This window comes from Mauremys mutica, chromosome 2 (genome assembly GCF_020497125.1).
Source record: "Mauremys mutica isolate MM-2020 ecotype Southern chromosome 2, ASM2049712v1, whole genome shotgun sequence".
Lineage (NCBI taxonomy): Eukaryota > Metazoa > Chordata > Testudines > Geoemydidae > Mauremys > Mauremys mutica.
The window spans coordinates 124,147,391-124,172,070 of NC_059073.1; the positions used below are offsets into that span (position 1 = coordinate 124,147,391).

The 24,680-nt window shown below is 44.8% G+C and overlaps 1 protein-coding gene across 1 annotated transcript in view; it reads left to right on the forward strand.

The window, feature by feature from the left end:
• The first annotated feature begins 1,705 nt into the window (after positions 1-1,705).
• Positions 1,706-24,680, forward strand: part of KDSR (3-ketodihydrosphingosine reductase) — a 44,794-nt gene continuing 21,819 nt past the window's right edge. The window contains exons 1-5 of the mRNA XM_045004969.1: positions 1,706-1,909; positions 7,390-7,479; positions 11,649-11,705; positions 22,243-22,308; positions 22,469-22,564. Of these exons, the coding sequence (XP_044860904.1) occupies positions 1,799-1,909; positions 7,390-7,479; positions 11,649-11,705; positions 22,243-22,308; positions 22,469-22,564 (420 nt within the window). The 5' untranslated portion in view covers positions 1,706-1,798. The remainder of the gene's footprint in view (positions 1,910-7,389; positions 7,480-11,648; positions 11,706-22,242; positions 22,309-22,468; positions 22,565-24,680) is intronic.

Genomic DNA, 24,680 nt, shown 5'->3' on the forward strand with positions numbered 1-24,680 from the left:
TACATCTCAGTTCCAGTTTCCTCCCACTCTATACCTCTAATCTCCTACTAGTATTATTTTCATACCCTTCTTTTTTTTCTGTCTTGGTTAGTCTCTTTGGGGCTAGGACCTTGTTTTTTTTTTACTTCATAAATAGCTGTGTGCAATTTTAAGATGCTGTAGAACAACTATTATTAATAATATAATCTGTGGGTGTTTCTCATTCAGGGGATAATTATTATATCCTAGGCTGAGACAACTCAGAGGCCTATATATTTATAGCATATACATTCTTTGTAAAAGCAAAAATTGTGTAAGGCAAGCAAAAAAAACTGTATAAAGTTGTTTTAACCTTGTGTAAATAATGTGTAAATAAACTGGCATCTCTCAAATGTAAAAAAAAATATATCATAATAACCTATGTATAAACAAAATGCAGCTGTTGCTTATTATTGTCTAATACAGAAGTATAAATGTCTGTGTAATGCTATAACCAAATGCTCTGCTGTCCATAATAAACCCCCAGTATCTGTCCCTCCAGCTTAATCACAAATTGCGTAACGGGCCTGACAATTTGGGCTTGTCAGGCCCGAAGGGGGGGCTGTAAAAGCTACTGGTAACCCCCTCTTAACAACTAGCAGGCAGCCACTAGAAAAAAGCAAAAGCCTCACGTACACAGTAACCTAAACTTTTAAACTGTTTTTTCTCCTCTGCCTTAAAGCAGAGGGAGCGGGCGCCAAACCGGTTTTCACTAACCAAATAGCAAAAGTACGGGGTCTGGCAACCACCAATCAAGTGTTAACACAGCAAGGGTCTTTGTCTAAATGTGTATAAAAAATCTGTAAAACTTGTATAAGGCAAAGCCCTCTGTACCAAGGTGCAGGGGCTCTCCTTTTTTCTGCAGCATAAAGCAACCTTTCCTTATCCCTGTCTGGCTGTCACTGGCTCTCGGCTAGGCTGACCCAATATTTCGGTAACAGTTAAAGCGGAGGAGTTGTTTAATTCCGATTGCCCAGACAGTTTTGTGTTTTTAATTGCTGGTCCTGCAAACAATTTGCTCACGCTCTGTAGCCAGACCTACTAGCTCTCTGAAGCCCCCCCCCCCCCAATGCGCTTTCTTAGCCACGCAACAGCCGCTCAAAAGCGAGCGGCAGCACCTGCCGAGATCCAGCGACAGCTACGGGTGCTCAGCGGCACCGCTGCAAATCAGGTCCCCAAATTTCCTGCCAGGGAGGGGCAAGGGGGGGGCAGCTAGGCGCTCTGCGCTCCCGCCCCGTGCAATGCGCGGGCGCGAGCCCGGCCTGACCCCCCCCCCTGCGCCCCGGCAGCGGCGTCCCGTTCACCGCGCGCGCGTTCCCGACGATTGACCCCCCAGGGCCGGGGCCGGGGCCGGGGCATCGGCAAGGCCCGGCCAGGAGCAAACTCCCCTCTCGCACCCAGGGGGCGCTCGCGCAAGCCCCCTCCCCCCTTGCCTCTAACGAACGGCCTCCCTGAACCTCGCACCCACGGGGCACCTATCCGCGCGCGCCTTACGCCACGCTGGCCAATCCCCGGGCAGGGTCTCGTCCCACCGCGCTCTGACCCGCCCGGCTAGCCAATCCCCTCGCAGCTCACCCATCCCGCGGGCCAATCACGGAGCGGAGCCGCTGTCCGCCCTTTCCCGCCCCTTCCCGCCCCCCGTGACAGGGCGGCACTCTAGGGCCGGGGCCGGGACCGGGGCGGCGCAGAGCGGCCGCCGCTGCGGAGCGAGCTGGCCCCTGGCGCTGTCGGCCGCGGCCCCCGGAGCAGCCCGCGCGGCCCCGCCCGCCCGCTCCGAGCCATGTTGCTGCTGCTGGCGGCCGCCTGCGTCGTGGCCTTCGTGCTGCTGCTCTACATGGTGTCGCCGCTCATCAGCCCCAAGCCCCTCAAGCTGCCCGGCGCCCACGTCGTGGTGAGTGTGGGGGCGCCTCTTCGCCCGCCCCTCCGGCCCCAACGCCCTGCGGGTGGGCGGCCCCGGGGCCAGGCTGGTGTCGGGGCGAAGGTGCCGCCTTGCCCTGGTTTCCCGGTTGGGGGAGGGGGGGCTGCGGGTGACTCGAGATGGGGACCCCGCGAGGACATGGCTGTGTGCACACTGTACACGGCGGGTGGGGTGCGTACAGGGGAGTGTGTGTGGACGCATTGGTACGTGAGGTGGGGATGTAGTGCGCCTGTGTCTGTGTGTAGACACATCTATACACAGAGTGGGGGTGCAGCGGGGGGTGTGTGTGTATACTATGCATGTCTGTATATACACCTATAGTATATGGATGGAGTGTATGGGGTGTGTGTAAATAGGTTGTGTGTATGTATATATCCAAATGCATATTGTATGGAAGCGGTGGGGTGTATATAGGTGTGCGTATAGATACATTGTGTGTGTATCCACACACTATGTGCATTTATATATGCATGTGTGGGGTGTGTGTGTGTATATATATGCACATAGTGTGTGGATTGTGTGTATAACGTACACACACACATGCGCATATAGCGTGAGGTATGTGTGTGTGTATGTATATGTATTGTTTGCTCTAAAAGCAGCGAGCTTCCTTGACCCCTGCTTGGGCCCCTCCCCTCACAAGAAGACCTAGCAAAAGAAGTTTGTGTCAGCCTCGGCCCCTGGACTAAGTGGGATTGGAGGATCCGTTTAAAAACCACTCCTGTGATACAACAAGATGGTGGCGATGGTGATAACTGATTGCCCTGTTCACCAACATTCAGACATAATGTAACTTAAGTGGTGAGGAAGGGACATCACATTTCTAAACCCAGGGGATTTATATTTTTGTCCTCACTGTAGTAGCTGAGCACCTACCTATAGGTAGTTCTTAACTGTGGAGCCACTATCAGTGCCCTACATGTTTAAGATGGTATTGTGTGCACTGGGGATGTCTAAGCAATGAGAAATATGCAATGGTTCCCTAGAGAGAGAGACAGAGCATATCTCAGCTGGCAAAAGACATGCATCTGAATCACTGGGAATTCACTACCTTCAGTATTCTATATTGTCAGATTGAATGTATTAGTCTTTAATGACACTTATAACCCTAGATTTACTGGATACTTCATATTTATTGTTTCCAGTAGCATCTGCAGTGTGGTACAGATTTTATAAACACAAAAGAATTGGTAGTCCAAGGCTTACTTTCTTCAAGGTAATTCAGAGCATGGTGGAAAATGGGGACAATATACAAATAAAGTGGTCAGGTGGCATGTCCTTTTTTCAAATTTAAAAATACTCCTCATCTCCATAAGAAACTTATTGGTTGCCTGTTGGTATCATGGTTTTTAGAAGGTGTGAGGCGGGCATAGTGAAAGTGTATGTGCAGATAAATAGGGAATGAGGAAAAAAGATGGGCCTTTAAGGCAGGGACAAAAAGCCACACGTAATTAAACTATAAGCTCCCCATATGCATTTAAAGCAACATTTGCCAGGGCATCCATGACTCCATAGATTTCTATGGAAGTTGTGGGTGCTCTGCATTTCTTGAGGTCAGTCCTCTAAATACAAGTGGACCACCAGCACTGGGGGTTAATTTGTGTTGCACCTGTAAGAGGCACAGAATAGAACTCACAGGCCTAGGAGCTACCTTTGCATCCGCCCAAACTGGGCTATTCTGCAAACTTCAGTGGCCACCAGCATAACCTAGACAGCTCTGGAGACCTGCCTAAGTTACAGTAGCATCCCCAATATGGTGGGCTACAGTGTTACCTGGAATCTTCTCAGCACTGTGGCCCAGACCCACCCTCTGTCTTGGAAAAGCCCGTGTGTGCTAGGGCTTACAATAAGGTCATCCAAAGGCAAACTTTGCAGCTATTTCCACAGTGCTAGTACCAGGGAAAATTCTCCACCAGGTACAATCAGGGGTTTTAGGGCCCTTTATGCATCTCTGTCACTCTCACATAGCGTAAAGGGGCTAGAACAAGGGTGAGGATCTTGCCCTATTACTGTACTTGTGGTGTTTGACCTGCATATAACATTGAACAGGCAACCAGGGTGCTCTTAGTGTTGTGAATTTTATAAAGCCACTTATCATTTTGTATTGCTATTTCTCATACATACAGCACCTACATCCTTAGGTCTATCTGTTGCTGTCAACGTATTTACCTTTTCTAAAAACTACTCTGATGGCTCAGAATTCTTAAATGGGAAAAATCAAGGCCTTTTTAGAAAGAAAAAGCCCCACAAACTTTAAGCAATCCCATTTTACAGTTTTCTTCAACATGAATTTAGTCACGCTCATTCTCAAAACATTACTGTTTGGGATGACTGACTGAAATTTACAGCAAACCTTTCTAAGGTAGCTCAATTTTTAGGCATTTTAACTTTGATAATAGCCATTTAAATTTCACAAGTTTAGATTTCAGTGTTTACCTACTATGTGGTACATTAGGTAAAAAACCTTAGGTGATTGTGCCAAGAGGAGGAGGTTCTGGGGATCCTGTTTATATTACCATTCCCCATTCAGAGAGGATTAGAATTTATGTACTCTGTTATTACAGGAATTATATGACAAAAAGAGTTCATAAGATGTAATTGCATAATTAAAAATTCATTATTGAAGGAGAACATTTGCTCTACTGTGGTTTTTATGGGTTCTAAAAACTGTTCATGTAATATTTTTTTTACACGGTGTTTCATCACATAAAGTATTATTTTCACAGATACATTTGTAGACCTACCTGTGTTCAGGAAAATTTTTAGTTTAATGTTTTCATATAGAAACCTTTGGCTGTTCTGAACTGAGCATAGCTTTTAAATGTATAAAGTTGTTTGGGAATGCTGGTAATCCTGTAGCACTTAAATGCAATTTAATTTCAGTCATGTAAACTGTGCATTAATAGATCCATACCAGAGTTTCCTGTTTTCATATTTCACAGAGAAGTAAGGACTACTGTTGCAAATTAGACATTTTCAGATGTCTTAAATAAATTACCACCATTTGATGATAAATACAATTATTGTTTAGAATATCTCTCAGTAGATAAAACTGTTTTATTCTGGAGCATATTCAGAGGCTCTCTTTTTCCTGGTGGCGCACACAAAATATCTCAGGTATTACCTTACAGGAAGGACCTTGTAGGACTTAATGAAACTTTGAATAATATTTAGCCTAGTGGTTCTTTCTTTTAGTTTTTTTCAAACCAAGTAACAGAGATTGCTTCACACCCCTTCCTTCTCCACTCCCTCCCCAAAATAAAGCCACCACAACACCAGTCTTGTCAAATATCATGTCTAGTACATTTAGTTGTATGACTTACATCTAGATAATTAGCACTTTTTTGGCCATGGCCATCTTTGTGTGCAAATTTAAGTGTTATAAAAGAGGCAGAGCTGGGAACAGAACCCAGGAATTCTTACTCTTAATTCCCTCCTGCTTCTGAGGATGGAACACAAGTTAAGGATAGCCTTTTTATAGAATCATGGAATTATATGTAGTGGTAGAGACAGGTGCGGAGGCAGCATGGTTTAGTGGAGAGAGCACTGGATTCGGGATCAGGAGACCTAGTAGTTCTGCTGCTTTTGCTGACTCAGCTCTGCCTCAGTTTTGGAAAATATGTTGCTATTGAATGCAAGAAATGAGAACTTTTTATTTGTGTTTACTAACTAAATTATGTCTTAAATTGTTTAAAATAGGGATGTAATCTCCCCATCTGTAATATGGAGAATACCATCTCTTTCTCTTTGAAGTGTTTTGAGATCTCTGGATGAAAAGAATGATATAAGAGCCAGTTTTAATAATACTTAATTTTAAGTCTTTTTGAAGAGGAGTGTGATGGGGAAATGGTTTCTGCTTTAATTGTTAAAACAATCCCAAAGACATTTACCATAGTCCCTTTAAAGCAAAACAAAAGAACCACGAAAAGTAACTGATTCTAGCTATTTCGAAATGTCAAGTTTTTGTTAATTATATTTCCCAGTTGCGGGATTGAAAAGTTAAATAATATAGACATGGGAAGAGCTGAATTTTACTCAGTTTTACAGCTTATCGGTTTTCTTGTTTTACAGTGGGAGGAAAATTTGGGCAAAACACTAATTTAAAAAAAATGTGCAAAATACCCAAATGATCCTGATGTTAATTTTCAATATATCTGACCAATAAGAACAGCCATACATATTTTACAATTTGCATTGAATAGACTGAATTTTAGAAATAGTAAACACAAAAGAGAAATACCCAATGGCTATACTCAAACAATTAGGCAGTTCAACTAAATTATAAAATTAACAGCAAAGAAGGTATTTTGAATCGTAGGCTATAAATTTGAACTTTGGCTTTTTGTCAAGATTACATCTTCACTGAGCGAAGTTGAACTATGTTCTTTGTTGCACAACTGATTTCTATTGCTACTTCATATATACAGCGTTGGATTTGATCCAATAGTTAGTTAATAGTAATAGATTAAAGGGCTGGCCAGCCAGCATTCATTCTGATTTAAAGTTTGCTATGAACTGTCCTGTCTCCTTAGCGAAACCTTTGTATCAGTTGTTTTACAGAGTTCAGTCTGTTACAACTGAGTTTGACCAATAAAATGCTTGTGCAGTAGATAAGAGACAAGCCAGAAATCAGGCCAGATGGAAGTGAGGTCTAGGGTCAGGGCCACCCAGAGAGGGGTGCAAATGGGGCAATTTGCCCCGCGAGCCGCTCCGGGTTTTCGGCGGTACTTCCACGGCGGGCCCTTCATCGCTCCGGGTCTTTGGCAGCGGGTCCTTCAATGCAGCGGAAGACTCAGAGCGAGTAAAGGACCCGCCGCTGAAGTGCTGCCGATGCCTCGGAGCACTGCCCAGTGAGTATAAGTGCTGCAAGCGGCGGGGAAAAAACAAACAAACAAACAAAGCTGCGATCAACAGCACTTAGACTGCTCTACCGCCGCTGCTTCATTCTTTGGCGGCAATTCGGCAACGGGTCCTTCCTTCCGAGAGGGACCCGCCGCTGAATTACCGCCGAAGACCCAGCCCTGCCCCAGGCCCCCTGAATCCTCTGAGCGGCCCTGTCTAGGGTAGGGACTAAAGGTATGTTCAGATTAATGGTTGAAGTAGGACATTGCATATTAGTATCAAATTGTATATACAACTAATACTGAACTAAAAAAGAAAATTTGGAAAAACTCCTTGATGTAAGATAGCTCTGTTTGTTTTAGTTTTTTGTTTTGTGTTCTTTTTGGTTGGTGTGGGTTTTTTTTTGTTTTTTGTTTTTTTTGCATACTCACTTTTCTACAATGTATCGTTGATAGGCTAATTGTCACCTTTGATATATTTCAGAGAATGATTAAGAACTCTGAGAATGCAATTATGATTTGTAGGGCTGGGGAGATTAAAATAATGGATTGTTAGTAAAGCTGCTGTTCAAAGTAATAATTAAATTACCTAAATGATGTATCTTTTTTTAGGTAACTGGAGGTTCCAGTGGAATTGGAAAATGTGTTGCTATTGAATGCTATAAGCAGGGTGCATTTATAACTCTGATTGCAAGAAATGAGGTAACTTTTTATGTGTATGTTTACTAACTAAATAATGTGTTTAAGTGTTTAAAATAGAGGTCTAGTTTAAAATAGGGATGTGTTATAAAATATAGTTTAGCAGTAATTGTTCATACTGTGTTGCTGATGAATATTTTAATTGAAGTAACTAAAATCCCATGAGTTTTTTTTTCTCTGTCCAAGCAATGTGAGTGAGTCACTGGCTTGTTACTAAAACAGATTCTGAATGTGTCTTAGAAACGTTATTGACTGAAAAATTTATATTTACATAGGCTGTTTCCTATAACTGTTGCTTTCAAGAACATGTAACTTTCCTCCCTGGTAGTTCTTCTTTCATCTGGAAAAGATTCTTCTGTCTCTGTTTCTTATGGAACACAGTCCAACATTTCTGTTATCCTAGGTTGTTCTCCTTAGTAAGGCCCTACCAAATTCATGGCCATGAAAAGTGGGTTACGGACTATGAAATATGATCCGTTATGTAATTTTACACTTCGGGTGACCAGATGTTCAGATTTTATAGGGATGGTCCTGATTTTTGGCTCTTTTTCTTATATAGGCTCCTATTACCCCCCCACCCTCTGTCCCGATTATTCACATTTGCTTTCTGGTCACCCTGTTTACACTATATTTTAAAAGTACCTTATGCTATTGGGTAAAAGTATACAAGAGTTGACGGCGTTTCTCAAAGCAGGGATCCTGACCTAAAAGGTGGTTGCAAGGCTATTGTAGGGGATCATGGTATTGCTGTCCTTACTTCTGTGCTGTTGCTGGTGGCACTGCTGATTTCAGAGCTGGGTACCCATCCAGCAGCCACTGCTCTCTAGCTACTCAGCTCTGAAGGCAGCTCAGAAGTAAGAGTGGCAAAACTGTGACTCCCTACAATAGCCTTGTTGTTCCCTTTTGGGTCGGGACCCCCACTGTGAGAAACACTGAGTCTTAGGGGCTTTACATGTTTATATTTTGCTGTTTTCAAATGCATACTGATGTTTTGTTACAACACCGTGAATTTTAAGATTTAAATATCTGAAACCGTGAAATTCAAGATATTTAAAATTCTATGGCTGTGAAATTTACAAAATGGACTGTGAATTTGGTAGGACCCTACTCATCAGTGATTGTATGGGTACAGCCTGGGAAATAGCATTTATTGTACTCACTCTAACAGTCTACAGCAGGAGTTGGCAACCTTTCAGAAGTGGTGTGCCGAATCTTCTTTTATTCACTCTAATTTAAGGTTTCACGTGCCAGTAATACATTTTAATGTTTTTAGAAGGTCTCTTCCTATAAGTCTATAATATACAACTAAACTATTGTTGTATGTAAAGTAAATAAGGTTTTTAAAATGTTTAAGAAGTTTCATTTAAAATTAAAGTAAAATGCAGAGCCCCCAGACCAGTGGCTAGGACCCGGACAGTGTGAGTGCCACTGAAAACCAGCTAGTGTGCCGCCTTCAGCACCCGTGCCATAGGTTGCCTACCCCTGGTTCTACAGACTCGGTTTGTATTAGTCTAAAAGATAGGACCTTCAGAGCATCATATAATATAGCAGTGAATCATACTACTATACTGTATCCTATAATGCAGTTTTGTCTGTCCTATGCTGTTGCCTTTTAAATTCTTGTCAACAAGTGGTGGATTTGACAAATGAATACTTAGAATTCAGAGAACACTTTCTGTCAGGCCTCTAATAATTTAAAATAAAAAAAAACAATTTAAGCCTGAATTAATTAAATCTTTCCCTTGAATTGATTTATCTCTTGCTATTTGAGCTCATTTTTTTTATCCAAAAAAAAAAGGTTTTAACCAAAAGTAAAACTTTTTCAGAAAACATCTAACTTTTTCAGTGGAAAAACTGAACTGAAAAACTTTCCAGGTTTCAGATTTTTGTCAGTAAATAAGGGCTGGGGAAATCAGGAAACATATAGCATACTTTGAAATTAAACATAAAAATAACTGGCATTTTTTCAGTTACCTCTAGTTATGATGTTTGGTAACTTACATAGCAGAAAATGTCTTTTGCATAATCTTGACCAGTCTGATAAATTTAAAATTACCTTCATACTGCCACACACACACCCCGCCCCAAAAAGTGAAATTTCAAAATTTCCCTTATCTGTTCCGAGTTTTGGAATAAATGGTTGGTTTGTTATGCGGTTATTCCATGTGTTCTTCAGTATGATTTAAACAATCATATAAACAAACAGTAACCTGTAAAGCAATAACATACAAATTCCTAATCCCTTCATGTAATTAAATTAGGGCTGTCAGGCAATTAAACAGATTAATCGCACAATTAAACAATAATAGAATACCATTTATTTAAATACTTTTGGATGTTTTATATATTTTCAAATGATTTCAATTGCAACACAATACAAAGTGTACAATGGTTACTTTATATTTATTTTTATTACAAATATTTGTACTGTAAAAAACAAGAAATAGGTGAATTGAAAAATACTAAGTACTGTAGTACAATCTTTGTCATGAAAGTTGAACTTGCAAATGTAGAATTATGTACAAGAACATAACCGAATTCAAAAATAAAACCATATAAAACTTTACAGCCTACAAGTCTACTTAGCCCTACATCTTGTTCAGCCAATCACTAAGACAAACAAGTTTGTTTACATTTATGGGAGATAATGTTGCCCTCTTCTTGTTCACAGTGTCACCTGAAAGCGAGAACAGGCACTTACATGGCATTGTTTTAGCTGGTGTTGCAAGATATTTACATGCCAGATGTGCTAAATATTCATAAGTCCCTTCATGCTTCAACCACCATTCCAGAGGACACGTGTCCATGTTGACGATGGGTTCTGCTCGATGATAATCCGAAGCAGTGTAGAATGAAGCATGTTGATTTTCATCATCTGAGTCATATGCCACCAACAGAAGGTTGATTTTCTTTTTTGGTGATTCCGGTTCTGTAGTTTCTGCATAAGAGTGTTGCTCTTTTAAGACTTCTGAAAGCATGCTCCACACCTCATCCCTCTCAGATTTGGGAAGGCACTTCAGATTATTAAACCTTGTGTCGAGTGCTGTAGCTCTCTTTAAAAATCTCACATTGGTATCTTCTTTGCGTTTTTGTCAGATCTTCAGCGAAAGTGGTCTTAAAATGAACAACATATGCTGAGTCATCATCCGAGACTACTATAACGTGAAATATATGGCAGAATGTGGGTAAAACAGAACTGGAGATGTACAGTTCTCCCCCAAAGAGTTCAGTCAAAAATTTAATTGACGCATTATTCTTTTAACGAGCGTCATCAGCATAGAAACATGTCCTCTGGAATGGTGGTCGAAGCACGAATGGACATACGAATGTTTAGCATATCTGGCACGTAAATACATTGCAATGCCAGCACAAAAGTGCCATACGAATGCCTGTTCTCACTTTCTGGTGACGTAAATAAGATGTGGGCAGTATTATCCCCCGTAAATGTAAACAAACTTGTTTGTCTTGGCGATTGGCTGAACAAGAAGTAGGGCTAAGTAGACTTGTATTGTTTTGTTTTTGAGTGCAGTTATGTAACAAAAAAACACATTTGTAAGTTGCACTTTTATGATAAAGCGATTGCACTAAAGTACTTGTATGAGGTGAATTGAAAAATATCTCTTTTGTTACAAATATTTGCACTGTAAAAATGATTAATAAAAATATAAAAGTGAGCAATGTACACTTTGTATTGTGTTGTTGAAATCAATATATTGGAAAACTACAGAAAAACATTCAAAAATATTTAATAAATTTCAGTTGGTTTAACAGTCTAACAGTGCGATTTAAAACTGCAATTAATCACGATTAATTTTTTTTAGTTAATCGCCTGAGTTAACTGTGATTAATTGACAGCCCTAAATTAAATAAATAACTGAAGTGTTCAGTCTCAGTCTTAACATTATCATTGTAGAGGTTTTTTTCTGATGTTAACCTCAGGAATAGGGGAAAGGAAAGTGTTTCAAAACTGCAGCTTATGTTTTTTTAAAGATTAATGAAAATAGCAATTTTGAGCCTTAGGCAAGATCTCATACATTTACCAAATGCAAGGCTGTTTTTACAAAATTAAAATACCAGTCGTTAGTGTGCTGAAATGTTTTTAGCTTCAGTGAAATACCAGAAAAGAATTCTCATGATTGCAGTGCCTTAATCGTGCTTTATATTCATTTTAGAGCAAGCTGCTGCAGACAAAGAAAGAAATTGAAAAATACTCTGTTAACGATAAACAGGTAAGATCATTGCCTCCAGTGTGTACTGAATACCAAGCGGCTGTGCTACATAACAGTAAAAAAGAAAGGGGGGGAGCTCCCCCTCCTAATCCCACTACGTGGTTTCACTAGTCTCGCTTATATTAAAAATAATGCTTGTGTCCTGAAATATTGAAGTTTGAAAATTATTATTTGATACATTTTAACTTGAAAGGCATTTTACCTGTCTAGATGCAAATACAAGGTTCAGATTTCTCTACTGCTGTTGATATTGCTAACATCATATTTTGCCTGGCCCGTTCCAAATTGTGCGATCAATATCGGCAGAGTTTAGAATCGCTGGTCATAAAGCAGGATCTGATGTATCCATTTGTGGTGTGCAGTTTTTCTCTCTGCTGTTTCTGTCGTCATGTAAGTCTGATTCTTCTTTATCATTTCTCTCCTTTTCATGTAAACCAGATTTTTCTTTGTCATTACTCTCCTTTTCATGTGAGCCACATTCTTCTTCTTTTTCACTCTCCTTTACACCACCAGGAAAACTGGATGATTCTCCATCAGTTGCCTCACATTTTCATTCCTTATCTTCAGGTAAATCTGCTAATTCCTTAATAATGGGACTTCATCATTTTCTCTTCATGCCTCAATTTCTTCTGCATTGAGACAATCACTACTGCCTAAAACCCCATCTATGTTGTTCTGTTTCAGATATTTTCCCATCAAATTTGTCTCTTGCTGCACACTAGATTGTAATTGAGCTTCTTCTTTGAGTGATTGCTCATATGCATTCCAGTTAGGTGTGTGCGCGCCGCGTGCACATTCGTCGGAAGATTTTTACCCTAGCAACACTCAGTGGGTCGGCTGGGCGCCCCCTGGAGTGGCGCTGCTATGGCGCAGGATATATACCCCTGCCGACCCATCCGCCCCTCAGTTCCTTCTTACCGCCCGTGTCAGTCGTTGGAACAGTGGAGCGCGGCTTAGCTGACCTCCACTTCCCTAGCTACTCGTAGTTTCTCTCGTTAATTCTTGTATAGATAGTTCACTTTATTAGTTTGTAGTATAGTTTGTGTATATAGTCACAGGGGTTTGGGGCTTATTCCCTTCCCCGCACCCAGTGCCGGGTACTATGCCCGGTTCACAGGATTTCAAACTATGCTCGGCCGGCCATAAGCCGATGCCGACAAGAGATCCTCTCCTAAGTGCCTCGAGGAGTCTCACCTGACAGATAAGTGCCGCATTTGTAAGGCCTTTAAGCCGAGAACAATAGGGGAGCGAGACTTTCATCTCAAGTAGCTCCTGAGGGAGGCAGCTCTTACGCCTCTGCTCTCAGCACCGAGCGCTGGTAAGTCTTCAAGAAGCGCTCCCTCGGCACCGGATCGCCGGTACCACCAAGGCCTCCCGGCACAGGCCATCGCCGGCACCGACGTCCACTCGGCACGGATACCTCTCCTGGAGGATGCAGAGGCACAGGACTCCTGCTGCATCCGAGCCGTCTGCTCCGCAGCCCAAGCGCTATACTAAGTCGGACCGCCCGGCACGGATATCTGCCGTGGAACCGACAGTATCGGCACCATCGCCTCCGGCCACGCAGGAGCCGTCGAGTCCGGTGCCGGAAAGCTCCCCGGTACGAGCCGTGGTCGAGCTCACTATTAAGCTGCGTCAGAGCCCTGCTCCGCAGCCTGAGCGCTATACTAAGTCGGACCGCCCGGCTCCGATACCTGCCGTGGCACCGACAATACCGGCACCATCAACCCCGGCCACGCAAGAGCTGTCGAGTCCGGTGCCTGAAAGCTCCCCGGCGCGAGCTGTGGTCGAGCTCACTATTCCCTCCATGCCGGAGACAGTTTCCACGGCGAGGGAGCTGATTGCAATGACAGCGTCTGCGCTGCCTCAACCCCCGGCACCGCCGGTGCGGGTTACATAGTCGATCGGCAAGCCTGCCTTGATCAGACCACCCTCCGTCGGCACCGCAGTGCGGCACCGTTCATGATCGCGGTCCCGCAGACGTTCTCGGTCCCGTCCCCGATCGAGGTCCCGACGCCACTCACAGTCTCGGCACCGTTCTCTATTTCGGTACCAGTAGGACTCGCAGCACTGGTCAGCGTCCTGTTCGCCGGCCCGGTGCACTCAGCACCGATCCAGCTCCAGGCACCGGGACTCCCGTAGCCACTCCCGTACATCGAGCCTCGCGATCTCGGTCGACCGCCCGGCACCGCTCCGGTGGCAGGTCCTGTTCTCGGTACCGGTATGTCTCCCGGTACCGATCCCCGGTGCCGCGTCGAGCGACGTCAGTTAGAGAGGGAGACTCTACCAAGGGCTTTTCAGCTCCTCCAGGGCCATCCAGTCACGTATCAGTGTCGTCCCGTGCGGACACTTCATATGCGCAATACTCTGTTTTCCGATGTGCCCTCCAGAGTCTTCCAGGAGACCTATCAGTGGTCATTCTAGTCACCTTGGGCGTACTACCACGCCAGAGGCGTACCGGTGATCCCATCTCGCTCCGTTCCGTCGGAGCTCTGGGTGCCAGAGGCGACAATTAGCCGTCCCCTTCGACCGGTGCAGAGCAAGCCCCAGTTCAGCCACCGGGCTCCCAGATCCCACCGGATCAGGAGGTCGTCCAGGAGCGCGAGCCCACACAGGACCCGCTTGTCCCTGGCTTTTCTTCTTCCTCCTCCCCAGATGAGGCGGGAGCAGGAACATACTCCTCGGGCCCTCCTCTGATCGAAACGCAAGTACATGGTATCCTCCAGGGGGTACGAGTACCTATATGTACATCCCCCCCCCCCGCTCCCTTGTCGTCCAGTCCCTCAATGGGACGGAACGCCATGGCCAGCAGGCACCACCCCTAAATCCAAGGAGGCTAGGCGAATGGTCTTACTGGGCCGTAAGACGTACTCAGCGGGGGCCCTGCAACTTCGTGTAGCAAACTAGCAAGCCCTGCCTAGCCGCTACTATGGGTGGCGGTGAGCAAATTTACAGAGTCGGTTCTTCAGAACTCCCGTCAAGAGTTCGATGCCCTCCTGGAGCAAAGGAAGAAGCTGGCGAGAGCTTCCCTCCAGGCCTCGTTGGATGCAGCTGACTCCGCTGCCACAACTCTGGCCTCGGGTGTTGCCACGAGGCGCATTTCATGGCTCCAGTTATCGAGCCTTCCCTCGCAGCTGCTGCACACTATACAGGACTTGCCCTTCAATGGCAAAGGCCTGTTGGGTGGGGGGGGGGGGGGGGCGCCCCCCCCGAAACTGGCCCTAAGCTGCAAAGCCTAAAGGGCAGCAGGGTCACTCTGCGCTCTCTCTCGGCATGGACACGCCGGTGCTTCAGCGCCGACCTCTCCGTCCCCAGCCTCACCGCTCTTACCCTGCGCCTAGACAAAGACAGGACTTTGCCAGCGCGCGTGGCTTACGCGGTCGTAGGCGTCAATCAGGACCCCAAAGGAGCCGAAATTAGGGTCCTTCTAACCACCAATGGGGCAAAAGCCTATCCATCCTCGTCACTCTTAGGGACCCCTCTCACGAGCGATTCCTCTTGCAAGAGGTGCGAATGCTCCTCTTCATCGGAGCTATACAGGAGGTACCTAAGGGCGAAAGGGGCAAAGGGTTCTACTCCCACTAATTCCTAATCCCCTAGGTGAAGGGAGGTCTCAGACCTATCCTAGACCTGCGGGAACTCAACAAGTTCACGATACAGCTAAGTTCCGCATGGTACCCATGGGGACCATCATCCCATCCTTGGATCCCGGAGACTGGTATGCCGCCCTCGATATGAAGGGCGCGTATTTTCACGTCGCCATTTCTCCTCCACACAGAAGGTACCCCCGGTTTGGGGCCTACCGTCGTCATTTCCAGTATACGGCCCTCCCGGTTGGCCTCTATACAGCCCAAGTGTATTCAAAGTGCATGGCTGTAGTCGCCGCCTCTCTTCGCCACCGTCGGATACACGTTCTCCGTATCTAGACGATTGGCTCATTCGAGGGACCACCGGGCCCAAGTTACCAGTCATGTGGGCATCGACACGGACCTATTCCTGTGTCTCGGCCTGATGATCAATAGAAAAATCCACTCTAATTCCCACACAGGAAAAAGAATTCATTGGGGCCATCCTGGACTCCAGTCTCGCCAGAGCCTGCTTACCTCAGCCTCGGTTTCAGGCGATGGTAACAATTGTACAAGGTCTACGGACCTTCCCGACAACTTTGGTTCGCACTTGCCTAGGTTTCCTGAGTCACATGGCTGTCTGCACATTTGTAACCAAACATGCCAGGCTTCGCCTCCATCCACTTCAATCGTGGCTCACCTTGGTGTACCACCCGGGCAGAGATAGCATACTCATGGTCGTCTAGTTCCCCCCGAGCATCCTAGGCTCCCTCGACCGGGAGTCAGCGCCCTCCCTGGTGTATCCAGGGATGCTGTTCCATTCACCCCTCGGGGTCCCTCATGACAGACACCCCATCTCTCGGCTGGGTGCTCACCTGGGTCAGTTTCGCACTCACGGCCTTCGGTCCGCTCAGGAGCTGGCCTTACACATCAATGTCCGAGAGCTGAGAGCAGTCTGCCTTGTATACCAGGCGTTTCAGCTGGCGGATCGCCTCAGCAGATCCTTCCTGTCTCATAAGTGGTCGTTTCCTCCGCACATTATCCATTCTGTTTTCCGGAAGTGGGACTTTCCCCGCATAGCCCTCTTCGCTCTCGCGAGAACGAAAAGAGTGAGAAGTTCTCCTCATTCCAAGGCCTCTCCCCAGGCTCGGTCTTGGAGGTTTTTTCTGATGCCGTGGATGAGCCATCTGCTGTATGCTTTTCCACTGTTCCCGCTGGTTCACAGGGTCCTGCTAAAACTCCGCAGGGACAGAGCGCACCTGATCATGATCGCTCCAGCGTAACCCAGGCAGCACTGGTACACCACGTTGCTACACCTGTCGGTAGCCAACCCTATTTCCCTGCCTCTTTGCCCAGACCCCATGACGCGGGATCACGGCAAGCTTCACCACCCGGACTTGTAAGCCCTGCACCTCACAGCATGGCTGCTGCGTGGCTAAACCGATCCGAGTTACGTTGTTCTGCCTCGGTTCTACAGGATTCTCCTGGGTGGTAGGAAATCTTCCACTCGGTTAACGTATCTGGCCAGGTGGAAGCGTTTCTCCTGCTGCTTCGAAACACACAATGTTTCTCCCGCCGAGGTCCCGATCCATTCCATCTTGGACTACCTCTGGTCTCTCAAACAGCAGTGCCTGGCGCGATCATCATTAAGGGTACACTTGGCAGCCATCTCTACCTTCCACCCAGCGGAGAGTGGCCGCTCCGTATTCTTACACCTTGTGGTTTCTAGGTTCCTCAAGGGCTTGGAGCGTTTATACGCCCCCCAGTTGGGCCCCGCCAAAACCTGGGTCTTCAACCTGGTTCTAACCAGTTTTATGACTGCCCTATTCGAGCCACTGACAACATGCTCGTTGATATACCTGTCCTGGAAGACAGTTTTCCTTGTAGCCTTTCCATCGGCCAGATGAGTCTCCGAGCTTCAGGCTCTCACAATGGACCCACGGTATACTGTGTTCCTCAAGGACAAGGGCAGTTGTTACCATGTCTGACCTTCCTCCCTAAGGTGTTGTCGGCCTCTCATATCAACCAGGATATCTTCCTTCCGGTCTTCTTTCCGAAGCCACACTCATCGCAAGGAGAGCAACAATTGCCCTCCCTAGACGTCCGTAGGGCGTCCGCAATCTATATCGAGCCGACAAAGCCCTTTCGTAACACCCCCAAACCTTCGTCGTACGGGCATACCGGATGAAGGGCATACCTGTCTCCTCCTAGAGAATTTCATCTTCAATGACGTTGTGCATCCGCACCTCCTGTGTTTTGGCCCATGTTCCATGGAGCCACCTTACTGCACATTCCACCAGGGCTCAGGCTTCTCTGCTACCTTCCTGGCTCACATACCCTTTCAGGGGATGTGTCGTGCAACTACCTGGTCCTCGGTCCACACCTTTGCCTCATTGGTCCAAGAGTCCAGAGCTGATGCAGCCTTTGGCTCAGCAGTTTTGCATTCTGCAACATCTAACTCCGACCCCACCGCCTACGTAAGGCTTGGGAATCACCTAACTGGAATGCATATGAGCAATCACTCGAAGAAGAAAAGACGGTTACTCACCTTTGTAACTGTTGTTCTTCGAGATGTGTTGCTCATATCCATTCCAGACCCGCCCTCCTTCCCCACTGTCGGAGTAGCCGGCAAGAAGGAACTGAGGGGCGGATGGGTTGGCAGGGGTATATATCCTGCGCCATAGCGGCGCCACTCCAGGGGGCGCCCAGCCGACCCACCGAGTGTTGCTAGGGTAAAAATCTTCCGACGAACGTGCACACGGCGCGCACACACCTAACTGGAATGGGTATGAGCAACACATCTCGAAGAACAACAGTTACAACGGTGAGTAACCATCTTTTTTTGCTTCCTATACTGCGCTCCTGAAGGCTTCTTTGGGGGCAACTTTTATTTTCTATGGGGGAAAACAGACAGTATTAGGGAGAGCAAAAGTCTGTTCCTCAGTCTTAGAAAGTCATCAAACATGACGTGTTAAGCATGGCAAAAGAAGTAACAGTATTTCTTTTATATTGTTATGTAGATAGGGGTTCGATAGATATCTCTGGCATCTGATTAAATGTATCCTTTATTGGTCACTACTTACATTCTTCAAGTCTTAAAATACAAGTAGACTTTCACAATTACACAACAAAACAAGGTTCACAATATTGCAGCCGGGCTCTCACTTCACTTCAGTTCGTTCTTGTATCTCACTGACTGACTGGCGACCCCCTGCCCCTTATATACCTACAAGGGCATGGGTGACAGCATTCTTGGAGGTTTGTAGTTTTCAATTCCATGAGATTCTACAAAGGTCCCAAACATTCTAGGAGGTTAGTGGAAAAATGACTCCACATATGGAATACCTGAAATGTTTTACTTCAAACATTCTGTTTTTTCATGTCTCAAATAGCATCAAGCTCGGCACTCCAGCCAGTCGCCTGGGTCGCCTGCCCCTAAATCTGGCCCTGATCATAATGCGTATGTGCAAGAGGGCTGAATTAAGGTTGTACAGATTGACTGGTCCTGCAGTTGCATTCAGCTATTTACAAGTCGTTGTCTTTTTACAATTGCTTTTTTTCTTAAATTCGTATAAAAAAAGCATAAAATTGAATTAGCAGCTTTAAGAAAGCAAGATGGTGTAGAGCACAATAGTCCAAAGCCTTTCTTACTAATTTTTGGGTGGGCCTGCAAATAAATATTCAACCTCTTTTTATCCTCCCTAATATTATAACCAGTTTTTGTCCACCATGATCACACCACAAGGCCGGGTTTAGCAATACAACTTTTTGGGATGCATTTCAAACATAGTTAACTCACTTCATATAAAAAGTGTACTTGTGTATGTATCTTTATGTCCTCCTAAGAGCCTCTTGCAGCAGAAGTGGAGACTTGTTTGTGTGGGGGTAATTGCTAAAATTAATAATTAAAAATTAAAGTGTAATAATTGCTAAAATTTCAAAAAAAATCTTTCAGGAGACACTTGTCCACATATGTGTGGGGGCTTCTTACGGGGTATGGCACATTTTGTATGCAAACTAGTCAATTTTAGCACATATTTGGTGTTTTACAAACATAAACTGGCTCATCACCCAAGTCTTTGAGATAGTTAAGTATTATCCCCATTTTACAGATACAGAAACTAAGGTACAAAGTACAATTGTAAGTGTTCTGTAACCACGTAATCCATTCATCTGACTCATTTGTAAGAAACAGTGCCTTTTTTCCACAATGCACCTGTTTGTCACTCTTGTTTTTGTGTGCACACCTATCATCCCACCTAACTCTGTAGCAATGCTTTCTGGAGCTATCTGGGCATGTATTGTGTACTGCCTCACTAGGAAATAGAATGCACAGACGGGAAGTGTATAGTACCAACAGCAACTTGTGGTGCAGTGTGTCTCAGATGTCCTGCTGCACAGAATGCTGGGAGGAAAGACAATCCAACCTTACACACAGGAATGATTAGCAGGTTCTGTTTGCACAGAAAAATTAAACATTGCAATCTGGCCACAGGAAGACAAGCATATGCAATCTATACTGCTGGCCAACTGGACGCATGGTTAGCTTCCACAATTATGGTATGTTAACTTTGTGTGTCTGCATACATCATAACTAGAGCCAGCCATGATGTTAACTTGTTGAAAACCGTTTTAAAAACTCCTGGAGAGAGTTTGAGAAAGACCATTGGGTGACAATGAAAGCCACAGAGGGGGCCAGCATCAGAACTAGAATGCGGAAGTCCCTACTCGCAGTCCCATCCTTAAAATGTGAGAGGCAGAATGGTCTCAAGTTGTTGAACTAGAATGTCACTGGCAGTTCAGCAAAGGAGCTAGCGTTGCTGTAAGAAGCAGGCTGAGATTAAATTTCTGGTGGCTCTAGTGCTACAATTGGGAGCCTAAACAGCACTGCTGCCCTTCAACCAAGAGTTGCTCCCAAAATTGAAGACCTTCAACAACCCAGTGCCTACAAGGTGGAATGGGGTACCATGAAATACCGATTTTCCTGAGTTACTGGTTGACTAACTTTCAACCATAGCAATTGGTTTCTATCAATTTTATGTATTTACTGCTCTTTGCAAAAAAAAATCCTGACCCATGATTCTTATTTACATTTCTCAGTCTCCCAGATTAGGGTTGTGGACTTCATGGACCCCAAAGAAAAGTGCTAGCAAGGGTTATACAAATATAAAATTACATTATCAACTGCTGTTTCACACACCTTTCTATGGAGAACTGAGAAATTTATGTTGTTTTTTATGAAAAATGGGTTTGATGTTGTTTCTCCTCTGACCTTGTAATGTTACCTGCTAAACTGGGCAGGGGTAAACTTATGTCCTGGAACAGGACAACTAATGCATTTGCTGGGGGTAGTGAGGAATAGAGTCACCAAAAATGTGAATAAACAATCAGGAACTTACAAATATTGTGGGGGGAGGGGTGGTGAATTGCTACCCAAGTAAATAAATCTTCAGAGGTATCACTCCCTGGTGGAAGTTGTGTATATACTAGTTTTGACCAGGTTCAAGAGGTCCAGCAAACAAAGAACTAAGAACTTATGTAAAGTGACCAACTTGATGTAGGCTACATTTACGCTACAAGCTAGTGATTTCCCTGGTTGTTTATATGTACTTGCACTAGCTCTGATTGAGCTAATATGAGTAGAAATAAGTGTAGTCGTGGTAGCACAGGTAGCAGCAGTAGAGGCATGGCCGAGCCTGGTTCAAGGCTGGTTTGTACTCGGCCACTATCTGTGCTATCACAACCACGCTGCTATGTATCATCAAGCTGGTATGCATGTGTGCATGAGGAGGAAAATCACACTTCTAGCTTGTAGTTTATACATAGCTATAGAAGAAGGGTCACAGACACTGAAATGACACTGACCCAGAGGGACAGATGCTCCAGAAAGGGTTTTGAAGGGCTTTGAAATCTACCAGGGTCTCCATATGTAAGATGGTGATGCCTGGTAAGACAGGCATGCATATAAGCTGTTTGTCGTCTTTCAAGATATGTTTTCTCTGTAACACTTTCCTTCTAAATAAATACTTTGCTTTATGAAGGTTGGTTGGTTATTGGTTAAACCTGTTGTTGCCCCTACAGAAAACAGGATGACAGGTGCTGAAGTAAACTCAGACTTGCAAAGGTGATCAAAGTGAGCTGCAGGAGGAAATTGCACCTAAATCCCTAATCTGCAGGGAGAGAAACAGGTTCCCTTCCCAAGAAAGGCGATAGCTAGAGGCCTGAGAGAAGTGCCCTCAAGGAGGCCACATGAGACATTGTCACATCATAAATATTTGCCACAACTGTGTATGATTAACGAATTACTCATTGAAATGCTTTCCATGGAATCTGTTCCTGGCAACTGCCCCAATTAAGACATGTATGTCACCATACAGTTTAAAACAAAAAACAAAAAACTTGTTCTACAAGCTTAATATCCTGTTGATAAAACAACCTGTGGAAAAGAAAAGCATAGTTTCTAGCATTCAGAGATTGCATCATTAGCATGGAATTAAGTAAAACAATGCTGTTTTACTCTTTTGCTTTATATTGCATTTTTAAAATAGGTGTTAATCCTGAATTTCCAAAGAGCTCCACAGAACAAGCCAAGCACTTTTGTGACTTGCAAAAACTACTTGTTAAGTTTGCCTGCAGTTTTTAATATCAGTGAGCCATATTGATATCTGACCATCAATATTGACAAATGCTACAATTGAATTACAGGGTTTTAAACTATTAAACTTGATTGCTCTCTCTTAACTGGTTAACTTATAAGTGAATTTTCTCAGCCTAAATGATTAGACCTATAGTGTTGTTTGTAAGTAAAATTGAAATGTTAATACCCTGCACTTCAGTAACTTCTTATTGACTTCTCCAAAGCCATATTTTGATTTGCAGAAAAACATTTGACTCTTATGGCATTTTAAAGAGATAGGACTCTATTCTGTTTGTTCCATCATTGAACCTTTCATTCCTTTTTCCTTCATTAGGTTGTGCTTTGTATATCTGTTGATGTGTCTAAAGACTATGGACATGTGGAGAACGTCCTTAAACAAGTAAGAAAATAATTAATTTTCTATTTTTTGGAATTTTTTCCTTGTATGCTACATATTTATAGTAAATATATTTTCTTTTCATGATTTTGAACATTTAAGTTTCTGCAATGTACGAAAAATATTTTCACTGTTACCAGTATGCATACTAACTTTTGTATAGGCTCAAGAGAAGTTGGGTCCAGTTGACATGCTTATAAACTGTGCTGGAACATCAATTACAGGAAAATTTGAGGATCTTGAAGTGAGCTGTTTTGAAGTGAGTAGGCATTTTTTTCCCCCTCTTTAACAGATAATTGGGTATAATTTCGAAAGATTAGCTAATCCAACATTTATATCAAGTAAACTGTCTATTCTGAGGTCCTGGAAGCTGAAAATAAAATATATGTACTGAAGTCACAATTTGAAACTTTGAATGCTGTGACAGTTTTTTCTTTTTTATATATAGATATAGAGGAGACGGGTGGACACTTAGTGTGTGGTATTTTAAGTATCTTCCTCCCCAAAAAAATGAAAACATGCTTTAAAAAAAAAAAAAAAAAGGACAATCCCAGTGAACTCCATAAAGAGTCTGAAAATTGAAGATCATTAGCTCTAAACAAGAAACCGCTATGTTTTGTGAATGAAATAATTACAAGCAAATTCTTCACTTGACAAAAGAAATTTAAGGGATTTGAGAAACTTAGGACCGATTTATAAAGGCAGTTTATCAGTACACCTCTACCCCAATATAACGTGGTCCTCGTGAGATTTTTTTGTCTCCCCGCGTTATAGGTGAGACTGCGTTATATCAATCTTGCTTCCCCCCCTTCCTTGTTCCCTGACTACTCCGACCCCTATCCAGCCCTTCCTGTCCCCTGACGGGCACTCACCGGCGGCAGCAGCAGGAAGCGGAGCAGCCCGGCCCAGTCCACTCCACCTTGCCAGCTCCCAGCCATGGCACTCCTCTTCCTGCCATCGGTGAGTGCAGAGAGGTTGGGGAAAGGATGTCCCCCTGCACTCACCTGTGGTGGGAAGCGGAGCGCTGTGGCTGGGAGCTGGCGGAGGGGAACGGACTGGGGCCGGGCTGCTCCGCTTCTGCCACTGCTGGTGAGTGGGGGGGGGGGGATCCCTTCCCCCAAGCCCCCTTCCCCGAGCAACACGGCTGGGGCAGGGGCGAGGGAAGCAGAGCGGGCTGCTCCTGGCCCCCTACTAATCCCCCGGGCCACTCTGGGACTGCGGGGCCCCCAAAAGTGCCCTCCCACAGCTCCTGCCCCCCAGACCCTGGGGAGGGGGGGGGGGAGCCCCTGACCTTCCCCGAGACCCTCTGTCCCTTATCAAACCTCTCAGCCCTGGCCTGGCCCGACACCCTTAACACGCTGCTCAGAGAAGCATGTCAGAGCTTTAACGTGTTGTATGCGAACCCACATTCTATCAGGTCGCGTTGTATCTGGGTAGAGGTGTATATCAGTCATTGTTTGGGTATATAGTATCACTTAGTACCAAGAGGATACTATTAACTATTCTGTTCAGCTTGACAGTTTTGGGCTTGTCTGCATGGTGCATTACTCTGCACTAGAGAGGTGTAAATTATAGTGCTCACTAATGTGTTATGCACTAACTGTCCCATGTGGATCTGGCTGGTGCACAGTAGGGTACTTTTAGTGGAAACTAATGCATTGTGTAGACAAGCTCTATGTTTAGGTTTTATTCAGAATTGATACAAAAGTGATAAGCCTCCTCTGTGTTGCTGATAATTCAAGCCTTCATCTGTTAGCAGTCTTGCAGAATATCATATTTTAGACTTTCATACCCTTGAAGAGTCTTAAGCTATGTCTCTTCACTGCTGAGTTAACCTGAGTTGTTTACACTTGCATTAACTCCTTTAGAGTTAGACTATCACAGGTGAAAACAGCCACAAAATACTCCTCAAGCAGCACACAGGATCTTGCCTACCCTATAAGGCTTTGGCTAGTATTGCTATGATGGCAGATCCCCACATTGGAAGCTGGCAGAACTCCTTCTGCCGTCTTAGCTACACCACCTCCCTGAATGACATTAGCTATGCAGACAGAACTAGTCGTCTTCATAGTTGCCAGCATGGCTATGTCTGCTGAGGAGGGTGATCTCCTCTCAATTCCCCCCGCCCCATTGATATTGGCTGTGTTGGCAAAATTTTGTGTGGACGAGGCCAGAGTGATTGTGTGAGCAGCTGACAAGTCATGCTAGCTCAAGCAATAGCATATACCCCTTTGTGGGCCACCCAACTTCAGTTAAAAGCACATCCATTCTCAGGGGTTTGTGTATGTGGATGGACTCTGAGCATGGCACACAAGTTCTAACTTGAGTTAACTTTTTGTAGTGAAGACAAGCCATGAGCCAAGAAAATGACTGAT